General features: G+C 48.2%; 2 protein-coding genes across 5 annotated transcripts in view; one reads left to right on the top strand and one right to left on the bottom strand.

Moving 5' to 3' along the window:
* ave (sterile alpha motif domain-containing protein aveugle) overlaps window positions 1–12,379 on the bottom strand; it is a 33,691-nt gene extending 21,312 nt beyond the window's left edge. The window contains exon 1 of the mRNA XM_089553108.1: window positions 12,215–12,379. The gene's annotated coding sequence lies outside the window, so the exon portion shown is untranslated. The remainder of the gene's footprint in view (window positions 1–12,214) is intronic.
* LOC149336752 (D-amino-acid oxidase-like) overlaps window positions 1–23,191 on the top strand; it is a 29,576-nt gene extending 6,385 nt beyond the window's left edge. For 2 of the 4 annotated variants that reach the window (XM_089553105.1, XM_089553103.1), the window contains exons 2-11: window positions 4,698–4,940; window positions 7,367–7,478; window positions 11,043–11,125; window positions 12,841–12,906; window positions 16,113–16,167; window positions 17,150–17,251; window positions 18,406–18,467; window positions 19,524–19,641; window positions 21,349–21,447; window positions 22,527–23,191. In XM_089553105.1, coding sequence (XP_089409231.1) covers window positions 4,738–4,940; window positions 7,367–7,478; window positions 11,043–11,125; window positions 12,841–12,906; window positions 16,113–16,167; window positions 17,150–17,251; window positions 18,406–18,467; window positions 19,524–19,641; window positions 21,349–21,447; window positions 22,527–22,667 — 1,041 coding nt within the window. In that variant the 5' untranslated portion in view covers window positions 4,698–4,737 and the 3' untranslated portion in view covers window positions 22,668–23,191. Of the gene's footprint in view, window positions 1–1,410; window positions 1,525–4,697; window positions 4,941–7,366; window positions 7,479–11,042; window positions 11,126–12,840; window positions 12,907–16,112; window positions 16,168–17,149; window positions 17,252–18,405; window positions 18,468–19,523; window positions 19,642–21,348; window positions 21,485–22,526 lie in introns of all 4 variants that reach the window. The other 2 variants (XM_089553106.1, XM_089553104.1) reach the window with 2 other exon arrangements.
* Window positions 23,192–23,968: the final 777 nt, after the last annotated feature.

The following is a 23,968-nucleotide window of genomic DNA, read 5'->3' as shown; positions in this document are numbered from 1 at the left end:
AGAGGTTGCTGGGAAGAGCAGCCAGGATTGACAGGTCCCTTCGGTGGCATGAGCTGCCATCTCAGGGCGGTGGCGCACCGCTTAACCGCTGCACCAGTGCGCCAGGACTAGTATGAGGACTCCCAAGGATCTATGAACGCAAAGTAGAGGATGACCAGTTCCGCATGTATCAGCATTGGCCCATTAGCTACCGCGTCATACTCCTTTTTTTTGTGCTTTTTTTAAAGTTCTTTTTAGCGTTTCGTTTTTTTCGCCGTGCCTGACGCCTATATAGCTCTCCTTTCTGAGAATAATAATAATAATAAAAACACTTGATAGCCTGCGCTTGTGTTGTCTCTCGTCTCCCGATTTGTCGCGTTTTTTCGCGCTGCTTAAATATGAACAGAGAGAGAGAGACTCTTTAATGAAGAGCAGAGAATTTAGCCGGCGTTTTAAAAATCGCTGGCATGCTACTCTGCGTAGGGAGGGGAACTTGGGAGATAAAGACAGAAGGAGAGCAGAGTGGAAGAGGTAAAAAAAAAACGAAGATAAAATGCGGCCATGAAATGGGTACTAAGGATGCAATGGCGAGTATTGATGTAATCTATGGAGTGATGGAGTGCATAGTCCGTCAAATGGGCTGACGAAGTTCACTGCATGAAGAATGCATGAAGGTGACGTGCAAGTGAATTTAGAGCTTATCGAGATGTCCAATGTCTTTTAAATATTTGAATAGAAAAGTCATTGCAAGTCTCTATTGCCTAAGGCAGGCTAAGGGACCTAAAACTTTGTCCATTGTAAGGGGCACTGAGCAGAGCTTCTGCATGCAATGTTCATAGTACGCACGCTCGTTAGCATATGCAGGGCACTCAAGCAAGATATGCTCAAAGAAGAACGCCGGTGTACTGTTCCTGGGCATTGCACGGTAGCCCTGTTAGCTACTATGCGACCCTCGAATGAAAGCGTGCAGTTGGTTACAGCCGCATTTACTTCGCTACAGTCGGCTACAACTCAAGAACGAAGGGCAAGATGCGCCTCAAAGCTGGCCTTCCGACCAATAGCGTAGGCCGATTTTCATGACGCCATGGTTAATCCGATTAAGCCATGGTTAATCCCCTTTCATCCGCAACCCCTAGCGATGTCACGCTAGCAGAACTAAGGGGATTAACCACAACCTCATGAGAATCTGTAGACACCATTGGCTAGAGGGCCTTCTTTGAGGGTATGCGCCGTTTCCTTACTGAGTTGTATCCCACTACGGATACAATGTGGGTTAAGAGCTTGTCAGCAATCCAGCTCGAAGACGTGAATGTGGTCGCACTTGGCGGGGTCAGCGCCTAACTTTTTCTTTACTTTTAAGCTTTTTGAGATGGCTGAGTTTATCTCAAGGCTTTAATGTAGCACCTCCTATAACTATAGGTCCCTTTTCAGTTTTATGGATGCTGAAACACGGTTCGCAGATACATTAATTTCTCCAGTCAGCTGAGGTGGCAGAAGAAGATCGGTGAACGGCTGGATCGCTGTCATTCCCGCCGCGTCGGCTTGGTATGCATTTTTGGGTCTCAGCTCGCCACTTTTCTCTGAGTAGTTTTTCACTGCGGGCTGGCGGCATATGAAATCTTCATCCATGACGCTGTATCCAAGAATAAGCGGCATGGCACAGTCGATGTCAGTCTTCCCGAGGATCTTTGGTGGTCTCCATTTCACTCTTTATTGGGTACAGTGCAATTTATGAATAGGGTACAGACCCCGTCAAGCCGAATCCATCTGGCTTTTTGTCTGTACTCTCGTCATCTGTACATGTACAGATGCAAATAAACTTCAATTGAACGCATGCAGTTACACAGCAAAGCTTTCGTTGTATCGCCATTACCGTACTGTCGACAGCGGAAATTGCGGATCTACCCCTTATTACGAGACAGCGTTAGGCTCCCGTTGAGCGGAGAAACCAGCGGCATGATAAAAAAAAAAGCAGTGTGAATAGACAAGGACAACACAAGACAACAAAACTGGCTCTGAATCCTTGTCTATCCATGCTGCTCCTTTTTATCATGCATTCTGGCCAACAAGCCCAAATCAAAACTCTTGTTAACCCAGCGTTCGCTCTGACAGGCGACGTAAGGCGTCCATGGGTGACCACATTACATACCTTGCGAACAAAGCCATGGATACAACCGAACTCATCGAAACAGAGAGAGATTCGTGCTAAAGAAGCAGTCAAAGTCGGCAGCAAAGTGTGTACTTGTAATGTGTAGTCAAAGTGTGAAATAAAGCACTTGTGCGCACAAACAGTCTCGCAGTCAATGCCAAACAGGGCGCCAGGAAAGGCTGTCGCCTTGCAGCACTTTAGAGAGCCAAAGTACCCCCTGAATTTTTTTAGCGCACCTTTTTTCGGTCGTAATGGTCTTCTCTGGGATCTTCCGTGCAGAAGGAAGTTTGTGTCGGTCGGAAGATTTATTTTGCGGCTAGCGCTGTGCTTGGTGCGAGAAAATATCGTGTACACATACACACTTTACACGACGCGGCATTCAAACTGCGGGTGCTGGTTTTTCGTCAGCATGGCGGATGCATGTCTCCGGATTCACTGACTTCAGTGGGAGCTATGCATAGTACTTGGGTGCGTGCTCTCGCAATAGACTGGCTGCCAAACGGGATATGTTGTATGCGGACTAGCACGCCAAAACGACATGTCACAGCTCTGGACACGTATATGACAGATTTCCCTGCACAAATCTGTGTCTGGCGTACGATAGCCTCAGCTGGTTGCTCCGCAGCAACATCGTCTCCGACGGTGGTGGTGGTGAAAAACATTTATCGTCTATTAAATTTACTCAGAAAGGTGATGGGGGTAGGACCCTATTGGCCCTTTCCCCTCACAATACTAGGTGGAGCCCCTATTCCGGGACCCCATTGGCAAGCAACGCCTCCCGCGTCCGTTCAACCAAGGCCTTGAGGTCTTGACAGCCGAGCAGGGCTGCCTCCCAGTCCTCTCTGGTGGGGTTGCGGTTGGGGGGGATAGATGGGTTTTATTGGCACTCCCAAACCATGTGGAAGGTGTCAGCCACCTCCTCATAGAACTGGCGCACACCATCAAATGATGTGTTGAAATGCTTATGCACCGCCGAGCACACTACAGTGCTGGTGAGAATTTTAATGGGGAGGGGCTCATCAGCGCGATCGAGTCCCTCACGAGGGGCCGGCCGGGTAACGCCGGTGCTCCTTGTAGTAATCGGTACTCCCAATCATACAATCTGGCCCTTACATTGAAACACATCTCCAACGGAACCATACCATGCACTAGAGACCAGGTCACTTTATTTCCAAATGTGCATACATGTTCAGAATAGGCAACAGGACAAAAGCTAAAAAAAAGCTTAAAAATGCGTGTGGGCTTTATAACAGCCACGTGAAGAAAAAAGGCATACATGCAGTGGAGGCAGGTCGTACACGAGCACACTGGGGGAGAATTATGAGCAAGAAAAAGCAGGAAAGGTCCTTGTACATAGTACAGTAAACGTGAGAAATTATGAACAAAATACTTTGAAAACACATAGGGACAATCAAAATACAATGAAAGTGTCACACACTGTTCAGGCGATGATAACGGGAACAGCATAAGGATGCGAAAACACACTGCAATAGGTAGAGGTTATAAAGTTTGTTTACAAAGTGTACAATTTGAAATGCTCTCTCGGGAGGTTACACACGTTGTCAGCTTAACGTGCAAATACGTGTAATGTGTAAATACAGTTTAGTTCTTCCTACTCCTCTGGCCGCCGCGGTGGCTCAGTGGTTAGGGCACTCGGCTGCTGACCCGAAAGACGTGGGTTCGATCCCAGCCGCGGTGGTCGGATTTTGATGGAGGCGAAGTTCTAGAGGCCCGTGTACTGTGCGATGTCAGAGCACGTTAAAGAACCCCAGGTGGTCGAAATTTCCGGAGCCCTTCACTACGGCGTCCCTCATAGCCTGAGTCGCTTTGAGACGTTAAACCCCATGAACCAAACCATCTTCCTACTCCTGCTATTCGTGTCCTAACTGCGTTCCTTTAATCAACCGGCGCTGTGGCGACTTCATACCCCATGCTCAGCCAGAGCAACAACATCCGCGCCAGCCATAGGCCATGTGTGGCTTATACCAGGACTTTCCATCCCCTCTTTCATGCTTCTCATCCCTTTCCTCACGGTGCAGTCCATCCCGAGCGAGACAGTTATTGCACCTTTCCTTCCGCCCTCAACCACGGAGAGTAGAAACAACTCAGAGGTTACGGGCATATGGCTGCTGAGCCCGAGGACGCAGGTTCGAACCCGGCCGCGGTGGCTGCGTTTCGATGGAGGCGAAATCCAAAAGCCGCCCATCTGCTGTCGATGGCAGCTCACGTTAACCCGGAAAATCAAGATCGGTTTTGATGAAATACAAGATGCAGTAGCTCTCTCACTTTTCGGTGGACACCTCAACTACACCGTAAGGAGGTGGGACCACTCTCCTCGTAGCGTGGTTGGTGTGTCCACCCCGCCGACAAAGTTATGCATAACTTTGCAGCCAGTGGCGTCAAAGTTATGTGGGCGGATGAGTTAAGGAAGTCTGCGGGAATAAGGTGGCCGCAGCTGGTACAGGACAGAGTTATCTGGAGAAATATGCCTATAGAGGAAATATGCCTACGTCCTGTAGAGGACGTATTTAAGATGGTGGTAATGATGATGATTGCACTGTTCCCGCAGGCCACACAAACATCGTCTCCTTGGCGAGAGTTGCGGCGCCATGGCTGCCCCCTGGCGAGTAGCGGTTGTGGGTGGCGGCATCGTGGGCCTGAGCGCCGCCGTGCGGATCGCCGAGGAACTGCCACCCGGCACTGTGCACGTGACCGTGTTTGCCGAGCACTTCAGCCCGTACACGACAGGTGACGTGGCGGCCGGCTTCTTCAACCCGTACATCGTGCACGGGGTCTCCGAAGAGAAGCTCAGGTACGGGCCGACTCGTGCGACACTCGTCCGCGAGAACATCGCTCTCATCCGGTGCCACTTATGCGTGATGAAAAAACAGTTTTTTCTTTAAGAGCCAAATATGTTTTTATTTCTGAACCTTGTTTGATTGTTTGATTGGAATCACGGAGTTCTCTTGGTCTTGACATCACGAGCTTACATGGAGTGGCGGGGAAAAAAGTGTTGTGCTTATAAAAACAAATTTGTAAGCGATTAATGTTTATTTTAATGACACCTAACTCTTTATAGCGTTTTATTTTTGAAATAATTTATATTTCAATTCCTTCTCGCACCTTTCGGTTTCTTCAGCAGAGCGACGGCTATGACGACAAAGTTCGGTATAGACCGTTTACAGCGCGCAGTTCTTCCGTTTGACACCAGATGGCGCCACGGGTGCGCTCGGAACACGGCGTCATTACTTGCCTCGTAAGTCGCCGGCGTGTATGACGCGACGCAGCAGTGGAAATGTGGAAACAGAAAATACATGCTCTGTTGTGGATTAAAAGAAGTGCGACAAACAGTTAAAGGGGCGGGATGCGATCGTTTGCGAGCTTCACGGAACCGAAATGCACAAGGACGTACTGCCCCTGTTCGCGCCCGTTGGACATCCACCCTTTCCGAACGGGCGAACGCAACACACACGTTCGCCAGCGCTAGACAGCGAATATAGAAGGAAAGGTCTCGATCTTGGAAAATCTGCGAGGTTAAGTGCGCAACATAGCCGCATGAACAAGCTGTCCCGCCACCGAAACGTCACACACAGAAAAAAAACGAATTACGCTCCTATACCACTAGTGCATATTGTGCAGTGCATAGCCGTGCGAGCGGACAACGCTTACCGTCAGTTCGTGTATTACACACCGTCTTGGTGCTAGTGTTGAACTTCGCTCCAAGTCGCGTGCTTTTTGTGGACCACAATCGGAATAAAGCATTTGTGTTACGGCTGCTGTGCTCTGCGGTTGTCACTTCCTCGCGGTCCATGCGAGACAGTCACTAGAAGTGACTCCGGCTGATTACTTACAACCAGCGAGACCTCGAGCATTTTCATGTCTGCATATCGAGCATGGAGGGTACCACAATTTTATACTATGTGAGGCTTACATAATTGTGAACTTCGTGTAGTGAACGCTCTGCCATGCGCGCGTTATAACAATTATATCGCGGAATCCTTGTAAACGATTGTATGCAAACTTGTGAAGCTGCTTGATGCATGGTACTGCTTTCATGATTGGGTAACATTTGTTTGTTTATTTATTTTTGTCGCCTTCCTTTATTTAGCAAACCAACAGAAAATATTTTAGGCTTCCTAAGCACCTTTAACAAGTTGTAAACAAATGAGTAGGATGTGTAATATGTGAGCGTTTTAGAGCAGTCTCCGCATGCATGTACACAATACGACAACGACCTGCGCAGCCGCAGGGTCATTAAACCTTGCTGTTTTAGATAATAACAATAAAAAATATTAATCAAACCCTTCAGCGGTATTCAGGCGATCCACCCGTTGCCTCGAACAGGCGGAGAGCTCAGCGGCTCTTCGCGACATGAAGCCCGATCACGTTTTCACGCCTAAAATGAACACATTAGGGTTTTCACATGTCCTTCGAAGCTTCAGACCAACCACAGTGTCGTCTTCCCACTCCTTTACAACCGTATCAGCCGAAACACTGCCTGTCGGAACCGAAACATCAGACGCAGCAGCCGTCGCGACGAGGCGCGCGCCGAGCGGTCAGGAGGCGAGTAATGGCGGCGTGATCACGTGATCAAAGATGGCAGCCCCCATGCTACGCCGCTGTAAAGCGTCTATAGGTCACGTGAAGCATTACAAAACTGCGGTGTAATAAATGTTGCGCCGTTTTGTTTACTGCAACACTAAAGCCTGCCTTCCTCAAGAGCCCGGACGCAGCGAGCGAAGAAGGAGGTATTACATCGCAATCTTTCACGTCACGTATAAGGACCTTTGACGTCATAGCCATCGCTCGGCTGTTGGAACCAAACTCGAAGCAGGTTAGGGAAAAAATTCAGTTATAAATTATTTAGCGGTCGTATGCGAATACCACGTGGTGATCCATGTATAGCAATGTCTTACACATCATTATAAAGAAGAAAACGTGCAACCGAAATTTTGTGTTTATACTTCTTTAACAGAGCCGGAAAGTTGCACGGAAAAGATTTTTACTATGAACAAAGATTGAGTAGCGTTATCAGTGTTCTTTTAAGGAACTTTAATCTTATTTTAAAAGCCGACCAAGCGAACATTGGTGATGCAATAGTAGTACAATAACCAGTTTAATAGCCGAGGAATATCCGGTGAAAAGTGGAGAACCGCTGCTTATAACTGGTTCACCGGTTCGGACATCTTACCGTGGACCCTGTTGATTTGCTCATGCGTGGTGGTGTTCTCTACGCAGGTCGTGGTGCGTTGACGCGTTCGAATTTTACCGCCCCCTGGCTGAAAGCGCCGACTCCAATGAACTGGGGCTCGCCATCATGCCGGGCTACATCCTCACTGAAGAGCCGTATGTAGGTGGCGCTCTTGTTTCGTGGCGTTTAGCGGCGCTCCGTATTCCAACGAATTGCACTCAACGGCGAGCATCAGCTCAGCGTTCCGTCTATACGTTCAGTTTAAAACTACAGCTGTGTATGGGACTTTATACGGGAAGAACAGTTTACTGACGCCGTCCTAGCATCTCATATAACCAACAACTTTCGCGCGTATACCTGCTAGAACATGTAGACTTTTTCAAAAAAGCGGTTGAAGGGCGCCGCCATATTGGAGACTGGGCTGTGCTTGTATAACGTAAAGAGTCTAAGCTTAAAGGGACCATGAAAAGAATTAAAAGCCGCTTGTAAATGTTAGAAGTTATGCTCAGAAGCACTGACACCAAGTATGAGTCTTCGGAACTGAGCCGGCAATTTATTATGGCTTTATAAAAATCGCGTTTTTTAAAATTCGCGGGCCGTTTGGTGTCTTCGTAGGGAGCGATTTTGAAACCAAAACCGGGAAAACAGACGTCACTAGTCCCATGACGTCGTTAGGCCACCACACGCTGTCATTCGCTCGAGCCCCGGCAGCTACGACGTCACGGGCACACTTCCGGTAGCGGTGAAAATCGTCTGCTCGAGGCGCCGCGCGACCCCCTCGGGCAAGCGCGGGCCAGGGCATTGCCTTCACGCATATGTTTTCAATTTACCTCTGCCGCCTCTTTCTGCCCGGAGTTCGGGAGCAAAGAAAGCGCGAGACCGGAGAGACGCTGCCGACGCACGCTGCTCCTCGGGAGTGTGACAACCGGAAGTCGTAAACCGAACGTCAGCGAATGACGTATTCATGGGCGGAGCCCAGTCCCGGAGCTGTTTTCTTTATTTTTTCTTGGTGCTCCGCGTGTATGAGTTGAGGGGGGAGAGGAGGAGCGTGATTTTTAATCGTCTATAACTTCGTTGTTATTCATGCTAGCTCGAAAATTCTTGCGCTGGGGTGACGAGTGATGGATTGCCTATCTTTACGTAATCTCAACTAATTTGTTTCATAGTCCCTTTAAGATCCCCCAAGCTCTCCCCACAGCCAGAAAAAAAAAACCTGGAGCTCCAACGGTCGTGAAAAGGTCTGTCGAGCATGATAGTCAGTGCCACGGTCTATACGTCACTATGTGTTACATGACAAACACGAAGGCCGGGTACAGGTAAATTGGTTTTTGAGGAAAGGAAATGGCGCAGTATCTGTCTCACATATCTCGGCGGACACCTGAACTGCGCCGTAAGGGAAGGGAGGAAGGTGGGAGTGAAAGAAGAAAGAGAGAAAGAGGTGCCGTAGTAGAGGTATCCGGAATAATTTCGACCACCCGGGGATCTTTAACGTGCACTGCCATCGCACAGCACACAAGCGCCTCTTGCGTTTCGCCTCCATCGAAACGCGGCCGCCGCGGTCGGGTTCGAACCCGGGTACTCCGGCTCGGTAGACGAGCGCCTTACCACTGAGCCACCACGGCGGGTCGGGTACAGGTGCCCCCAGAGGTCTTCGGAACACAGGAGCTGAGTACTAGATAGCACTCCATATGATCTTGCAACCACACACTGAATGGTGTTCTTTGCACCTCCTTGTATGGTCTTCACAGTGCATCCCTAATATCAAAACGCGCCTCTAGGAAGCGCTAAATTTTTTTTTTTGTGTGGCTTCCGCGTTTGGAAAACTGTGAGCATTTGTTCTTTGGTGGGAACTCCTTCGAATAGGCGTCATGAGACGCGAATGATTGCGACGACTTAAAGGTTCTCTGAAGGGGCTCCCAATAAAGTTGCAATATGCCTAGGATGTTAGAGGACGCTGCTTCACAAATATTGACGAGCAAGAATTTTCTTAATGCGTTTTGTGTAAGCTGAGTTATCTCCCGTCAAGATTTGAATTTACGCGTATTCGCGCCTTTCTTTCTTCCCCCGTCACTTTTTGCACTCTGACATGGTGCATCAGCCGGCCTCACCCACTCGGCCCCTCCGCTGACTGCCGACGAGCGCAGGAGGAGGGGAGAGGGGGCGGAGCTTGCAGCCGCGGTCATGGGAGAAAGAGGCGTCACGGCGAACCAATGGCAGCCCTTCGCTGGTGACGTAAAGAGCGCGGCATTACGCCTTGCGCGCGGATTCGGGCGAAAGCTCGTCACTGCAGGTAGCCGCGAGGCGCGGAAGAGCGAATTTTAAAATTATATTGCAGATGATCGGTTAGCTTTTTGATGCCTTGTACACGGCATGAAGACTCGGTGGCCTGTACTCTACATAATGTTAGCGTATTATAGGCAACATCGAACACCTTTTTCAGGGACCCTTTAACTTCTTACGCCATCCCTTACTTTCCTGTCTCCCTTTCATATCCCCAGTTTCCGCCGGTACAGAGTGGGCGACCGGAACACCCTTCTGGTTACCCCACCCCCCGCCTTTCTCTACGGAGAATGTATTATTAGATGTGTACTTCAAGACTAATTGGGGAGCATACTCACTTTCGAGGAGGTCAGATTGTGCTTGTGTGTGTGTGGGGGGGGGGGGGGGGGGGAGGCAGTGGAGCCATCACTTCTACAACGATGCCCTAGAAGCATCGATACCGTGGAAGTACTTCGGGTTTGGAAGAATAATACTTAGACACGCTACGCTGGCGAAAGATTACGCTCATGACAGGCTGTGTATTCACAAAACTGCGTTCTTTAATATACGTAATGCGCCATGTTCATTACTGAAAGACAGGTGTACGCTAGGGGTGTGCGAATACCAAATTCTTCGAATACGAATCGAATACGAATACTTGGCTCCGAATATCGAATCGAATGTCGAATAATCAAGGACAGACGCATTTAACCACTACAAAACATTTATTTGAGCACCCAAGAACATCACAGTTCAACTAACGATGATTAAATGAACACAAAAGGTGTGTGTGGCTGCACAAAAAGTATCAGTTTCGAACATTATTCTTAGAAGAGCGGAAATATCAGAGAACGTGGCTGGTACACAGCATTGAATAAGGCTAGCTTGCCATCAGCACGAACGCGCGTTGCTGGGATGAACATAAAAGGTTGTCGTGAAGGAAAACCCGCTGCTCCACATGGTCAGGCAGAAGTAGTTTCCTTCTAGCTGAAACGACTCCTTCAGCCACAGAAAATGCCCCCTCACTTGGCACTGAACTGGCACGTATTGCGAGGTACTTCGTGCACAGCTCTGACTACACCAGCTTCGCAGGTATAGCCACAAAGAAGCTCACCAGCGCAGTCAACTACGGCATGGCCCTTGGAGGTCCATGCGCATTGCTCTGGGCGCCGCCTTGTTGTTATGTCTTTGTCGATAGGGCTTGCGGACTGGAATGAACGCCGGTGCTCACAATGAATATTCGGCTAGATACGATATTCGCGTCGGGTCGAATATTCGAGACAACACGAATACTTGAATTTCGAATCGAATACGAATACTAAAAATATAATATTCGAATTATATTCGAAAATTTCGAATATTCGCACACCCCTAGTGTACGCGCTAAGGTTCCTCGGTTTTCCTTTCCCTGTGTTCCCCGTACTACTTAGTCAGCAGTCTGAAACATATGTCTCTGTTTTGCAGCCGCGGCCATCGTACGCCGACGCCTTCTTCCACTACAGAGACCTGACCGAGAGCGAACTCAAGTCGTTCCCGAGGCGATACAGGTGCGTTGTCTCCCCTATATTTCGTCGCTTTATACGGTAACGAAGTAACAACAGGGTTGTGAGGTTTGCTAGCTGGGCCACTAAACAAATTGTTCAGGGACAGCAAGCGAGTGAACACTTTTACGCAAAACACCACGAAGAGAAAGGTGATGGTGGAGATGAGAATGTAAATAAAAGTATATTACGGTTGGGGCACAAGGCTCATACTATCAACGTTTTTTTTAGTTTTGAGGTAACAGCATTGTGACTATAAATTAGGTTTCTTGCCCTGACCCCAACGATGTTGAAAATAAAACAGGTGTCAACACATACCGCCCTTAAGTTGAGTGGCCTCATAAAGGAGCCCATGAATAGCATTCCAGAGCGCGAGTACAGCCCAACACCAGTACAGCCCTGCAGTGAAGAAAATTTTTCCCGGCATCACCGACCCTATATGAATTCTAAGCGACTCTCTTTATCTCTTATTGTATATAGACTCATGGTTTACAACACATCTTTAGGCAAATAAAATGCTATACATACTATACCATGCTATACAGTTAAAATTTTAGTGACCAGAATGCTAATCTTATCGGCATCCCGTTTTTGGAGTTGCAAAAGCGATTCAGCACCGGTGACTACCTTTATTCGGAGTTTAGGTTATAGCTCGGGCTGTTCTCACTCTCAGAAAGGTAAGTGCCGGTCACCGGGCGAACACCCGCAGCTAGCAAGGGCATAACCGATCATTCGAGCAAGAAGGCAAGAAGGCAAGAAGGCAAGAAGGCAAGAAGGCAGGCAAGAAGGCAGGCAGGCAGGCAGGCAGGCAGGCAGGCAGGGCAAGGCAGGGCAAGGCAGGGCAAGGCAGGGCAGGGCAGGGCAGGGCAAGGCAGGGCAAGGCAGGGCAAGGCAGGCAAGGCAGGCAAGGCAGGCAAGGCAGGCAAGGCAGGCAAGGCAAGGCAAGGCAGGCAAGGCAAGGCAGGCAAGGCAGGCAAGGCAGGCAAGGCAGGCAAGGCAGGCAAGGCAGGCAGGCAGGCAAGGCAGGCAAGGCAGGCAAGGCAGGCAGGCAGGCAGGCAGGCAATTTATCAATTAATCAATTAATAAATACTTACAAGTATGTTCGTTACTTGGCCTCTGGCACTGCAATGCGAATGTGGTCGGCGGTCGTCCTTCGTAATGCTTTTACTGGCATGGTAGAGACTGGTTTGCGACAGCTGCGGACGTGCTGTAAGCATAGAACACATCACCAGCGCCTGTCTTCTCTTCGATGTTCAGCGGCTGGCATTCTCGGCCATACTCTGCGGCGATGATTTTAGCACCCTGGCCTGATTGTTCAAAGACACAGAGAAACCGGAACACAGCGCATGTTATTTTTATGTGTGGGGCCTTGTTTACGTTCACTGTATTCTTTATCTTCCCTCTATGTCGTTCCGCATTTCTCAGATGTGCGGCCAACTTCCTGTTATCTCCCCTTTCTCACACCCACGATATCATCTTCCACCCTGCATCAAATACTGCAGGGTGGCGTATTGCCAACAGGTTGAAACATTCAGCCCCAATCCAGCCGCTGTCTCAAATTCCATCTCGAAAACACCTTGTTCCGTGAACCAACCGGAACACTGCACCACCCCCACACCGCTGCAAATACCACGAAGCTCTAGTTGAAGGCGATACCTCGGAGTCTTAGCACTGGACTTGGGTGTTTTATGAAAAAGTTTCTCTTTCTTTACCGCTACAGGCACGGTACGCACGTGATTTCGCTGACAATCGAGTGCAAGAAGTTCCTGCCGTATCTCATGGAGCGGTGAGTTCCCACTTTGTCAGATGAAAGTGAACCTGCCTATGGCTGGCCCCGCGGGGAGGCCTATAGCCTTAGTTAACGGCATGTGGCCCTCACTGTACACGAAATTCGCGTTTTCGAGAGGCGCAGGGATGTTTTGCTTTGATATAATTACAGGAGAAAGTCAAAACTAAAGATGCACAGGGATTTACTTTTGATATAGCACTGTGTTCTTTACTGAAAGACCGGTGTACCAGCTCATTAACGCGTAATCATAACCTTTTCCGGCCTATAAACAAACTGTCCGGGAAGTTGTGGTTTTTTCGTCCACTTTTGCTCTTTAAGGTCCTCTGACATAACGTCGGGAATGAAAAATGAAAAAAGCAAGTCCTTAATTGGGAAAGTTTTATTGATGAAACTGTCACCCCAGCAGAGATCAGAGACGCATCAAGTTAGTGGAAACCAATGCTTTTGGACTGAAAAAAAATGTAAAGCTGTTTCCTTCTCCTGATCAAACGCAAGAAAACGCCACACTTTTGCAACGGGAAAGAGTCCTCGAAAGCAATCCTGGAAGCCTTCAAATATGCATGCGTCCTTTTGGATGATGAGATGAAATATACAGCTCTGGACATTTTCCCGAACTAGCGAGACTCGTTTATTTCCAAGGGTCAGAACATGTGTATTTTAGCTCTACCTAACCCGTACAAAGCTGACGGTCATGTGGTTAAGGTCATGTGGCTATGAAATTTGACCTTCAAACCAGGAGGAGTGGAGCCTGGGCTTTGACCAAGCCACAGCTGCGTGCTTTGAGCCGACGGCGCTCGCTCGGCTGGCAACTATAGAGTCACGTGACTCGCTGCGCCTCGCCACAGCTGCGTGTGCGGAGCCGACGGCACTCTTGCCACTGCCCGAAATCGTGTGGCGCACCATTCACTACATAAAAGCGCGTGGCGTGTGCTTACCTTCACACAAGGCACATACGGATGAACAACGTTCCATAACTAGCGCTTCGACACTGTGTCGTCACCGTCCAATCCAAAATATTTATATGAAATAAAGTCTAATCAAAGCTAAACCATGTCTAACTACGCTTAACAGAGCTTTCACTCGTCTCACTAGGTTCAGTCAGGTTGAACCACAGCTATTTTTTTTTACCTTAGAGTCGAAAAAATGCATTTTATGCATCCAGACATTTCTGTTAGCTGGGCCTTAAAGGGATAAGAGGAGCACTGACGTTTACAAAATGCTGTGAATTTCGTAGGTGCGAATGCTACGGCACGGATGTCGAACTCATTCCAGAATGCACACGCGCCCGAAAAGATCGTACGCGAGGAGGAAGACGAAGAGAGAAGAAAACGCAAAGCGCAGTGAACCGGACATCATCATCATCATCATCATCAACCGGAGTATTTCCTAGAGAGGGATGAAAAGGAACCAAAGATAGACGGGTCGATGCAGACGGCTGATGAAAGAGCGTGCCAATACGCAGCCGCATAAATGAAAAGATAAAAAGTATGCACCGTAGCACCGCTCGTTATAAACCATGTGCGCACTTCTGGTGTGTTCTAGTTGTGTTAACTAGCCAGAATTTTGTTCTGTCATTTTTCTATACGTTTTTATAGCGAGGTATTGAACAGTTTATGCCCCCAGTCATGTAAGGCGACATGTATATCATACTGTCAGATCTCTCATGTTTTTCTTCACTTTCGCGTTCAGTGCCACTATGAGGCATCGACCACTGCTTCTACGCCCATGGATGTTGCAAAGAAAAAAAAAGCGCAAAGTCGGGGTCCCCTGAAGTGGCAGTGGTTGGTTTGGTTGGTTTATGGGGTTTAACGTCCCAAAGCGTCTCAGACTATGAGGGACGCCGTAGTGGAGGGCTCCGGAAATTTCGACCACCTGGGGTTCTTTAACGTGCATTGACATCGCACAGCACATGGGCCTCTAGAATTTCTCCTCCAAAGAAATTCAAGTGGCAGTGGGGATTTTTCTCCCAAGCCTTCCCTTACGCACGTGTCGAAAAAAACAAAACAAAAAAGACTGAAATTGAAAGTTATTTTACAGCTTTGCCGCTCTCTCTGGTATATATCTTTGTTAATAATACTGTAAATTTTTCTTCTTGCACCCACCCCTGTTATAATCCCTCTGGGGAATGACAGTATATTTAAATAAAAAATAAAAAAACTTCGGGAGAGCGTTCCCTTCTGCAGACGAATAACAGAGAGCCGGGGCTGATGATGATAGTATTGGAGGTGGTGGCGCTGATAGGTGGCAGAGAGAGAGAGAAACTCAAGTTTAATGAGAGGAAGGGTGGAGAGGGGAAAACGGTAAGGGGAGGAAAGGGAAACGTAGAGTGAGAATGGAGGGTGATGTTATAATACAATGAATTGCATGGGATGACGCGGGCAACTGCTGATGCGCCTACGCGAACATTGGCTGGCATTCGTCTCGCGTGGATTTCAAAGCACACGCGCGCGCGCGCACACACACACGCACGCACAAACCAGTACGAATCATGTAAGCCATGCGCAGCACTCATGATGTGCCAGATGGGCATCTAGGCTCACGGTACTAAGTTAGCGGCGGAGATCTGCCAGTGGACTACAGATGCAAAATAAAATACTCACTGTATCACCAAACATTGAAATCTGTTTAAAAGTATTTATGTAGTTCTGAGAACCCCGACGTTAAAAGTGGTGCAGGAATGCCTTCTGTACATTTTGTTTTCATGATAACAGTCCACATCCTCCAAGAGCTGGCACTCACATGATCTGAAAATATTGATGTGGTCAGGTTAGTACGCCATGAAATCTGTGCAAATAAGAGCGGCAGGCTTTGAGAGGCGTTACCCTAACGACTGCCACCAAGGTTAGCAGGAATGCGGAGAGCGTGAACACGGGAGCGTGGTCGCCGTTTCCGCTTTGGTGGCAGTCTATCTTCTCTATACGAGCTTACATGAAATTCAGTTCGGTGTATACTCGAAGCCAGCGCTCATGCGCCAGGATGCCGTCAAGACTTCTGCGCATGCGCTGTTTGGTTCGGAGCCGCGCCAGGAACAGTAGTTGCTATAGCAGTAGTTGGATTAGATCCACTGTCTGATTGAACACTCTATGGAAAAGGATGGGCCAAAGCGAACAGCGCCAAAAACTGCGACCTGGCAAAAGAAAAGGGGACAAAGAAAGGAACGCCGCCTCTGGTCTCTTCATAAAACTTTGCGCAATTTGTTCCAGGCTCCAAAGGCACGGTGGACAACTGAAGCAAACCAAAGTGGCAAGCCTCGAAGACGTGAGTATCAGAAAAAAACGATTAAATTTTTCCGCTTACGTCTGAGTCGCATCTCCGGGGCGTTCGACTTCCTCTCTTTTACATCGCTCCAAGCCACGGACGGGCCATGCTGTAAAATACCATGGGAACATTTGCAGCCAGGAGCAGACGTAGCGCATGGCTTTTAGGCTTGTAATCTCACAGGCGGAATGTTTCCAGCTCCTCCAGGCGTAATTGATGATTCCGGGTTGGGGGGTAGTTGGGGAGGGTAGATTTGTTGGCATTCTAGCGCGGGCCGTCATGTCGTCATGACAGTGTCTGGTCATGACACATGCGGGTTAATAGTGTCCCACCAAGTCCCTTCGCACTACAGTGGTCAAGTCGCCACGTTAGTACGAGCTGCTAGGAGTTTGAGCGACATGTGGTGTTGGCTGACGTACCTTTGTCGTGCATTCGCAACAGTTTGCGCCAAACCGAGGAAAAGTGAGGAGAAAAGTCAAGCAGCGTTAAGTACATATATTCAAGCTATTTTCAATGACAGCTACAAAATATTTTGTTGAACGTTTGCGACCCATATCTTTTCTTTTTTTTTCGTGCGTTCCTAATGTAATAAGAATTAACTGCCATAGACTTGTACCACTGGCAAAGAGACCGTGAGCAACGTGCAAACTTTCATGATATTTGCTTTGCTTTTGTACGCGACTTGTCCAGCAAGTTCAGTACTGTCCATGACGTTCGCCAAGTAGCGATAGTATGAGACCAACCTTTCAGTTATTCATTACAATTCTACAGTTATTAAAATTTTTAGCATCAAGCTATACGAAGACTTGAAAATGGGGCGAGTAAAAAGTGCCTGTGCTTTGCGCATATGAAATTTTTTGAATAACAACAACAAAAAAAAAGATTCGACATGAGTTGACGGCTTCGTGGACGATGTGAACATAAAACCTTAACAATTTGCACCGCCTAGCACTCGTACATACACCCCCAACATTCCTCGCAGCTCGCAGGCGAGTATGATGTCATCGTCAACTGCACGGGCTTTGGAGCCGGAGCGCTGGTTCCAGATCCCAAAGTCCACGCCATCCGGGGCCAGACGATTAGGGTAAGACAAGGTGGAAAAAACAGCGCGAACTTAGACAGAAAACACAGAAAAGAGGGGAGACACTACAAGCGCTTGTAGTGTCTCCCCTCTTTTCTGTGTTTTCTGTCTTAGTTCGCGCTGTTTTTTCCACCATGAATTCACACCAACTAGCCCAAATGTCTGCTGTGCTAGGGTAAGACAACAATGCTTTACCTCAGTGCTAGAGGCCCAGGAGCCATGAAGAATCAACACGTTAAAACGGTGTATAGTTAATTAATGAGTACGAATCTGGGGCTGCTCCATCTGAATACTAAATGTGTATGGGATTATTTGATATCACAACTTAAGATCCTATCTTCAGACTCTGAATCTAAACAGAACGATGCACATTTATTACAAGCTGGCAAGTCACTTCTTTTATGAAAGCATTTTTTTTTACATTCTATGAGAACATCTCGAATTAAACCCTGCTCGCATGCGAGTCTCAAGATGTATTCAGCAGACGTTATTTCCTGTTCTGTAATTTTAACTAAGATAAATGTGCTCGGGTTTCTATGCAGTTCAGTTCAGTGAAACCTAGACTTTGACCTTCAAATGAACTGCACCAGATGATGTCATCTTTGTTCTTGGGTCACCCTTGGCTGCGCCGCCTGCTATACTATCTGTTACTATCTATACTATCTGTTGCTATAATATCTGTCTACTATATGATGTTACCCAAGGATTCGAAGACGCTATCTGAGTTAGTAGGTTTTCTGAGGGGTGATGAAGCCACGGACAGCATTTCTGCAACGTCTGCACGATCAGGGTGCTCGAAAGTGTGAAAATAATGTCTTCAAGATGATTTCAACGCTTGTCGCATCGAAGCAGAGAGGATTTGGTTTTGTGCATTGTTTTGGGCAAGCATTTATGGCGGTATCATGATGACGCAGACGAGGTTTAGCACATCCTCATCTACGAGCTTTCCCGAACTGCCCTAGCCTAAGCCATGCCACACACTTGTAAGCTGACGTGCAGTCCGACGCCGGCAGTACAACTTCATGATGCTGGCACTGTGATATAGAGTCGGATTTGATGTTGTATCATCAGGAAGAGCATCCATTTCTCCGCGACACTGCTTTCTTCGAATGCTGTCGGCTAGCTTTTCTTAAACTGCATTTACTTTCCTCCAATAGGTTCACGCACCGTGGATCAAACACGCCGTCGTCGCTGGTGAAGATTTCCACGTGATACCAAAGTGAGCTGCGCAAGTTTTTCTCACGTTCGAACGGGTGTAAATTTTTATAATTGGGTGCAGTTGTTGACAGCAAAGTGAGCTGTACTTATTGCTCAGAAGATCCACTATTATCTATAAAAAACAAAAATTCTGTTACCCCTGTGCATGAAGTCTTTGCATATATACTCTTTTTATGTGTGTGCACACAACTAGCGTAGTTCGTTCCTCAGAATTGCTCAGTTACCAACGTTAACGTAAATTTAGCTCTCGATTTTCATCCTGAAATTTTTGCGCTATTTTTTAACCGCCACTTTCATCGACGTGTTATGCGTAACTTGACGCAGTACAAGAGCTGCAGCGAACAACCGCTTTAATTTATAGGTTGCCAGGACTTCTTAAGGTCAAAGGCTAGTAGAATTCCAGGGCGCTCTCATATGGAATTCTATGCCCACAGATGTGAAAGCAGCACACAATTTTTCCGTGGCCATGAAGCGCTTCTTGTTCAGTTGCTAGGCAATATAATTGCACAGATGGTCACCTTTGACAGTGCTACCTTCTGTAGAATTAGTATAGAGGGCAAAACGCTTGTCTAGAACGCATTCTTGGCGTGTTTAGGTCTGAACACGCGATATCTAGTAATAACATTTGGTTAAAAATTGTCTAGATGTAAGCATGTGCAGGTAAAATCATAGGATATCATTGCCATTTTTTGCCTTCCTCGTCGCAGCGGCTTTGGGAGCTGTGGAACTCACAGTTCGGTCGTTCTAGGCATGTGTTTTCCCCTCTGTACATGGCTGCTCTAATGCCTGCATTAATTTTTTTTGTTTTCTTTCTGTCATCTCAGGAGCGGCGTGTTAGCCGCTATAAACTACGGTGATAAAATAGATGTTGAGATCAAACATACACCACGTACAAAGGTACTCAGAGGTTGTTTACTTTTCGCTCGTAGAGTAGAAAGCGCAGTTGGTTCTGGTGGCGCTGTCTGTGGCATTCATATGCTTCGAAAAGATGCATCCCCGAGCAAAGTGCAACACCAATTAACTTTGTGAGGATTAAACTTGACTGCTTGGAATGCAGCATCGACGACGTCATGCTGGGTGGAACCAAGGACGTGGATAACACAACGTTCATTCCGGACCGGCACATCGCCAACAAAATCTGGAATGGCTGCTTGGAGCTCGTGCCGAGCCTTAAGGTACGTTCATTATTACTGCTAGATGTTAAAACTTCAATGTTATATTGTTGCCTCGAGGTTTCTAATCTCAGATTTCTAACGACTGGGAAGAGGGCAGAGTGGGTGAGGGAACGAACGCGGGTGAATAAAATCCTGGTCGAAATCAAGAGGAAGAAATAGGCTCGTGCAGGGCATGTAATGCGAAGGCAAGATAACCGCTGGTCCGTAAGGGTAACGAGTGGATTCCAAAAGAAGGCAAGCGTACGAGGTGGCGACAGAAAGTTAGGTAGGCGGATGAGATTAAGAAGATTAGAGGGATAGGATGGCCGCAGCTGGCACAGGAGAGGGTAAATGGAGATATATGGAAGAGGCCTTTGCCCTGCAGAGTGTGTAGTCATGCTACTGCTGATGATCATCATGATTATGATCACTGCCCCTGTGCTGAAACCACTCCGTCTTCGCTTCTTGAAAAAGAAGTACCGGGTACGGTGCCAGGCTCCAAACAAGAAATGATTAAACGAAAGTGCTTCTCATTAACCTGGTTATCCAGAGCAGCTGTGGTGTGTTTTTGAGGTTAACGATTTGGCGATGTCTGAATTTGCGAATGCTATTCGTATTCTTCTGGAGGCATTCTCGTCGTAACATCCGGCACGAGGGTCAAATGGGGAATGGCTGTGAGCCGGACGGCTCTGTTTGCCTTGACGTCACGACGTCGGTACACGAGGGTGGCGCGGTCACGTGGAGCGCTGGCTCAGGTGACGTCAGTACGCTGATCACATGGTCACAGCAAGTCATGATCATGACGACGGATACAGAGGGAATTATTAAAAGCTATGCTATAAAACCCCTGCACTTTCCGCCCTTTTCCGGAGTGACGCCAAGCAATAGATGCAGAGTATTCTCGTAGCATCGACATCATAAATCGAGAGCAGCGTGCACAGCCTTATTAGTTCTCGTTTTCTCTCACTTCTCGTACCGCTGTGAACTGTGTGGGCCTTAGCCTTCCGTGGCGTGGAGTGCAACCTCCTTGAATGCAGTCGTCTTGCGACTTAGCCAGGCAGCGTGGCTACAGAGAACACCAATCACGAGTCCACATGTCCGTCGTGTACCATATAGTACCTGTGGATAATAATTTGTTTGTCCAGCTGGTGAAGCACGGCAGTTTTATGTTACGACATAGGACGCCCATTGCTGACGTCGTTCACGCGAACAACGTGACGTTGTAGGAGGCACAGCTGTCCCCTCAGCTCACACCTCTCTTCAAGAACCGGACCTTGTTGCCTCCTCTGCTGTGCCCGTGGTGCCCGTGTGCCGCGCGATATGACTGCGTGTGAGAGATTCCAGGAGGGTGAGAGAAATTCAGAGGACTCCAACGCTAGAGTGTACCCATAGCCCACGTTTAGCTTCGAGACTTTAAACCTTAGAATACCATACCATATCATACTATAGCATAGCGTAACATAGCATAGCATAGCATAGCATACCATACCATACCATACCATACCATACCATACCATACCATACCATACCATACCATACCATACCATACCATACCATACCATACCATACCATACCATACCATACCATACCGCACCGTATCCTAGCATACCATACCACACTATCGTTAAACTACCTCTCCCAACCCTTCATTTCATGCCTCTCAAGAAGTCTTTGGTGGCTGTGTACCGCTTGCATAGTCTCACGCACGTATTTGTCGCCGACACGCAGAATGCAAAGATCACCGGTCACTACGTCGGACTGCGCCCCGGGAGGCAACCACTGAGGCTCGAACGAGTGGACCATGCCCTCAAGAGCGGCGCTGGAACGGTAAGCTCCACACGCTAGCGTCACGGTGTAATAGCAGGTAAAGACCCGCATTTTGTGCGGATTCTTTTTGCAACTCGTTCTTTTAACTCTGCACTCTAAACGCGAATTTTTCTGCATGACAGTAACAAGGGAGTAAGCCAAACTCTAGTGCACTTTATTTTAGAGGAAGGCCATTCTGTCCAAGCCCTGGGGTAGATCTACACCACTAAAATACGGAATGCTGGCGGCTGGCTAGGGAAACTGATTCCGTCTCCAATCCATGTGAACTTTCAAGTACGTGTACCTTAACCGACGTTTTAAGCTCATTTTTTGCTAACCTCAAGACTGGTGCCGCTTTTAAGAGCCTCCCTCCGTTGCTAACTGCATTAGGTTTTTTATCCTTTGCGGTGGGAACATGCCTTCATTACCAAGAGTAAGCATTTCGTACATTTAGGTCTCAAAATCTACCTCTGGACTTGGGTAGCATACCCTGCCGTTATTCCCTTTTTACTTCCATATGGGGTAATTCGTGCCTAGAGTGTGCCAATTGTCACTGCCGCCTTTGTTACCGGTGGTGGTGGTGAAAAACTTTTTATTAGAAGGCCTAAAACAAAACGAAATTACGCAGCAGCATTGCCGGTGGCCTTCAGACTGCCGGTTGTGGCGTCCAGGCCGTGCCTAGTCGCGACGACCTCTGCCCAGGTCACCAGCCGAAGTTGGATATTCGGCTCGGTGCTCCAGCGAATGCCATCTCTTGCCGGTGACTAACTTAATGGGGCAGGAACTGGGCACAAGGGCTGGTGGTGCACAAGGCTGCCGCTAGCAGGCACGGTCCCCTTGTTGACGTCACAGGCGGCAGCAGCCAACGATGATAAAGGGGTAAAATTCTGGGGGGCACTTTGTTGACCTAAAGTGCGGTGAGGCGAAAGCCTTAAGCGCGATGTGGCTGCTTGTGTCACTGAGGTGTGGTTAAGCTTTGCCTCTAAGAGTGGAACGCGACAGCGTCTTGCATGCGCATGCGCACTACAAATTTTTGGGCAGGAGACTTTTATTTTCCTTTCTTTTTTCAGCCTCCTCTAACGCATGTCCCACCACTGCAGGTTCCAGTGATCCACAACTACGGCCACGGAGGCTCAGGCATCACCATCGCCTGGGGATGCGCAGGCGACGTCGTGCGTCTGCTGCGTGACACGATCCGTGAACGCTCGTCCAGTCGGGGCCAGACTCGAGCCAGGCTGTGATCAGCCGTTCCACGCGGCGCCACAACAGCGCCTTGGCACCCGGCGACGCCATAAGGCCACACACCCATGCTCAAGGCCGCGCTATCTGGCGCTATCAGTGTCAAGTTAAACGGGGACAGCAAAACGAGATGTTTGTTAAAAGAGGCCAAATATACTAGTTCAGCGTATTTTAACCATCCAGGAACGGATACTATTCTTCAGAAGTGCTAAGTGCTACCACTTTTATCTCCTTTCCGGAAGATAATAGTTTCTTTTTGTAATTACCGTTTCAGTTGTCTTGCTCACGTTTCATGTGACGCTGATGGTGTATGGTTTCCCTCCCGACAACCCTAAATTGTAATATAAGCCCCGAATGGCGCCTGCGGAACTGGGACCGTGTGTAAGTTCTGATAACCCCGTAACTTCAGAATCTTGCTGCAGGCAAAGTCCTGCACGTCCTGCCTTAAATTTTCACTGCCGTGAATGGGTTCAACTTATTTTTTACTGAGCAGTTAACTGCATAAAATAAAGACCTGATCAGCGCACTGCTCCTGTTTTTGTTTCATCTCTTCTAGTTACCACCGGCCGACCTCTCCACCTTTTCCTCTCATTGAAATTCCTTTCCACCTCTCTCTCTCATCTCTTCTAGAACAGCATCGCAGAGAATCCGGTTACGTGATCTGCGACCACTTGACTTCCCAATGGACGTGCCTCGGTCTACAGTTTCCGATGGGGCGCACGCTCACTAGCTATCACGTGACCATCTCGTGTACGCAGAGAGAAGGAAACAACTTTATTGTCGAAGATTTGTAGATCGTGGGCGACTGTACCTAAGAGTGACCCCCATACAGGTGTGACCTCCAAGTCCCAGTTAACAAGAGCTTTTCCTGCTTCTGCAGCAGTTAATTTCAGCTCTCCTCGGAGGAAGCTCGCAGGAATATGCGTGCTGGAGACTTGACCTCACATCCTCATAATATGTGATCTTGGAATAGGTTTCCGATTCCTGGCAATTCAGGCATTCGGGGTTATACTACCCGTTCGTAATGAACGGCAACTTGTGGGGGCTTCAAAAGGATCGAGTCTTGATCCGTATTAGCATCGTGGCCTGTGCTCTCCTAACGTCCGCACGCGGGGTGATGCGGTGGTGGCTTAATCCGTCTTTTACCCTAATGATAGTTCTGTCATGGTACGTGGTCAGTGCTTCACCCCGGGGGTCCGAGTCTAAGGGACTGATCTCCCGGTTCGTCAGACCTCGGGCTATACGATCTGCCACCTCGTTCCCCGGATTCCCTGAATGAGCTGAGATCGATATCAATTCTATT

This window comes from Amblyomma mixtum, chromosome 7, assembly GCF_055824585.1.
Source record: "Amblyomma mixtum isolate Tamu chromosome 7, ASM5582458v1, whole genome shotgun sequence".
NCBI classification, from domain to species: Eukaryota; Metazoa; Arthropoda; class Arachnida; order Ixodida; family Ixodidae; genus Amblyomma; species Amblyomma mixtum.
Note: the sequence above shows the minus strand (reverse complement) of the source record. Positions and strands in the feature narration are given on the sequence as shown.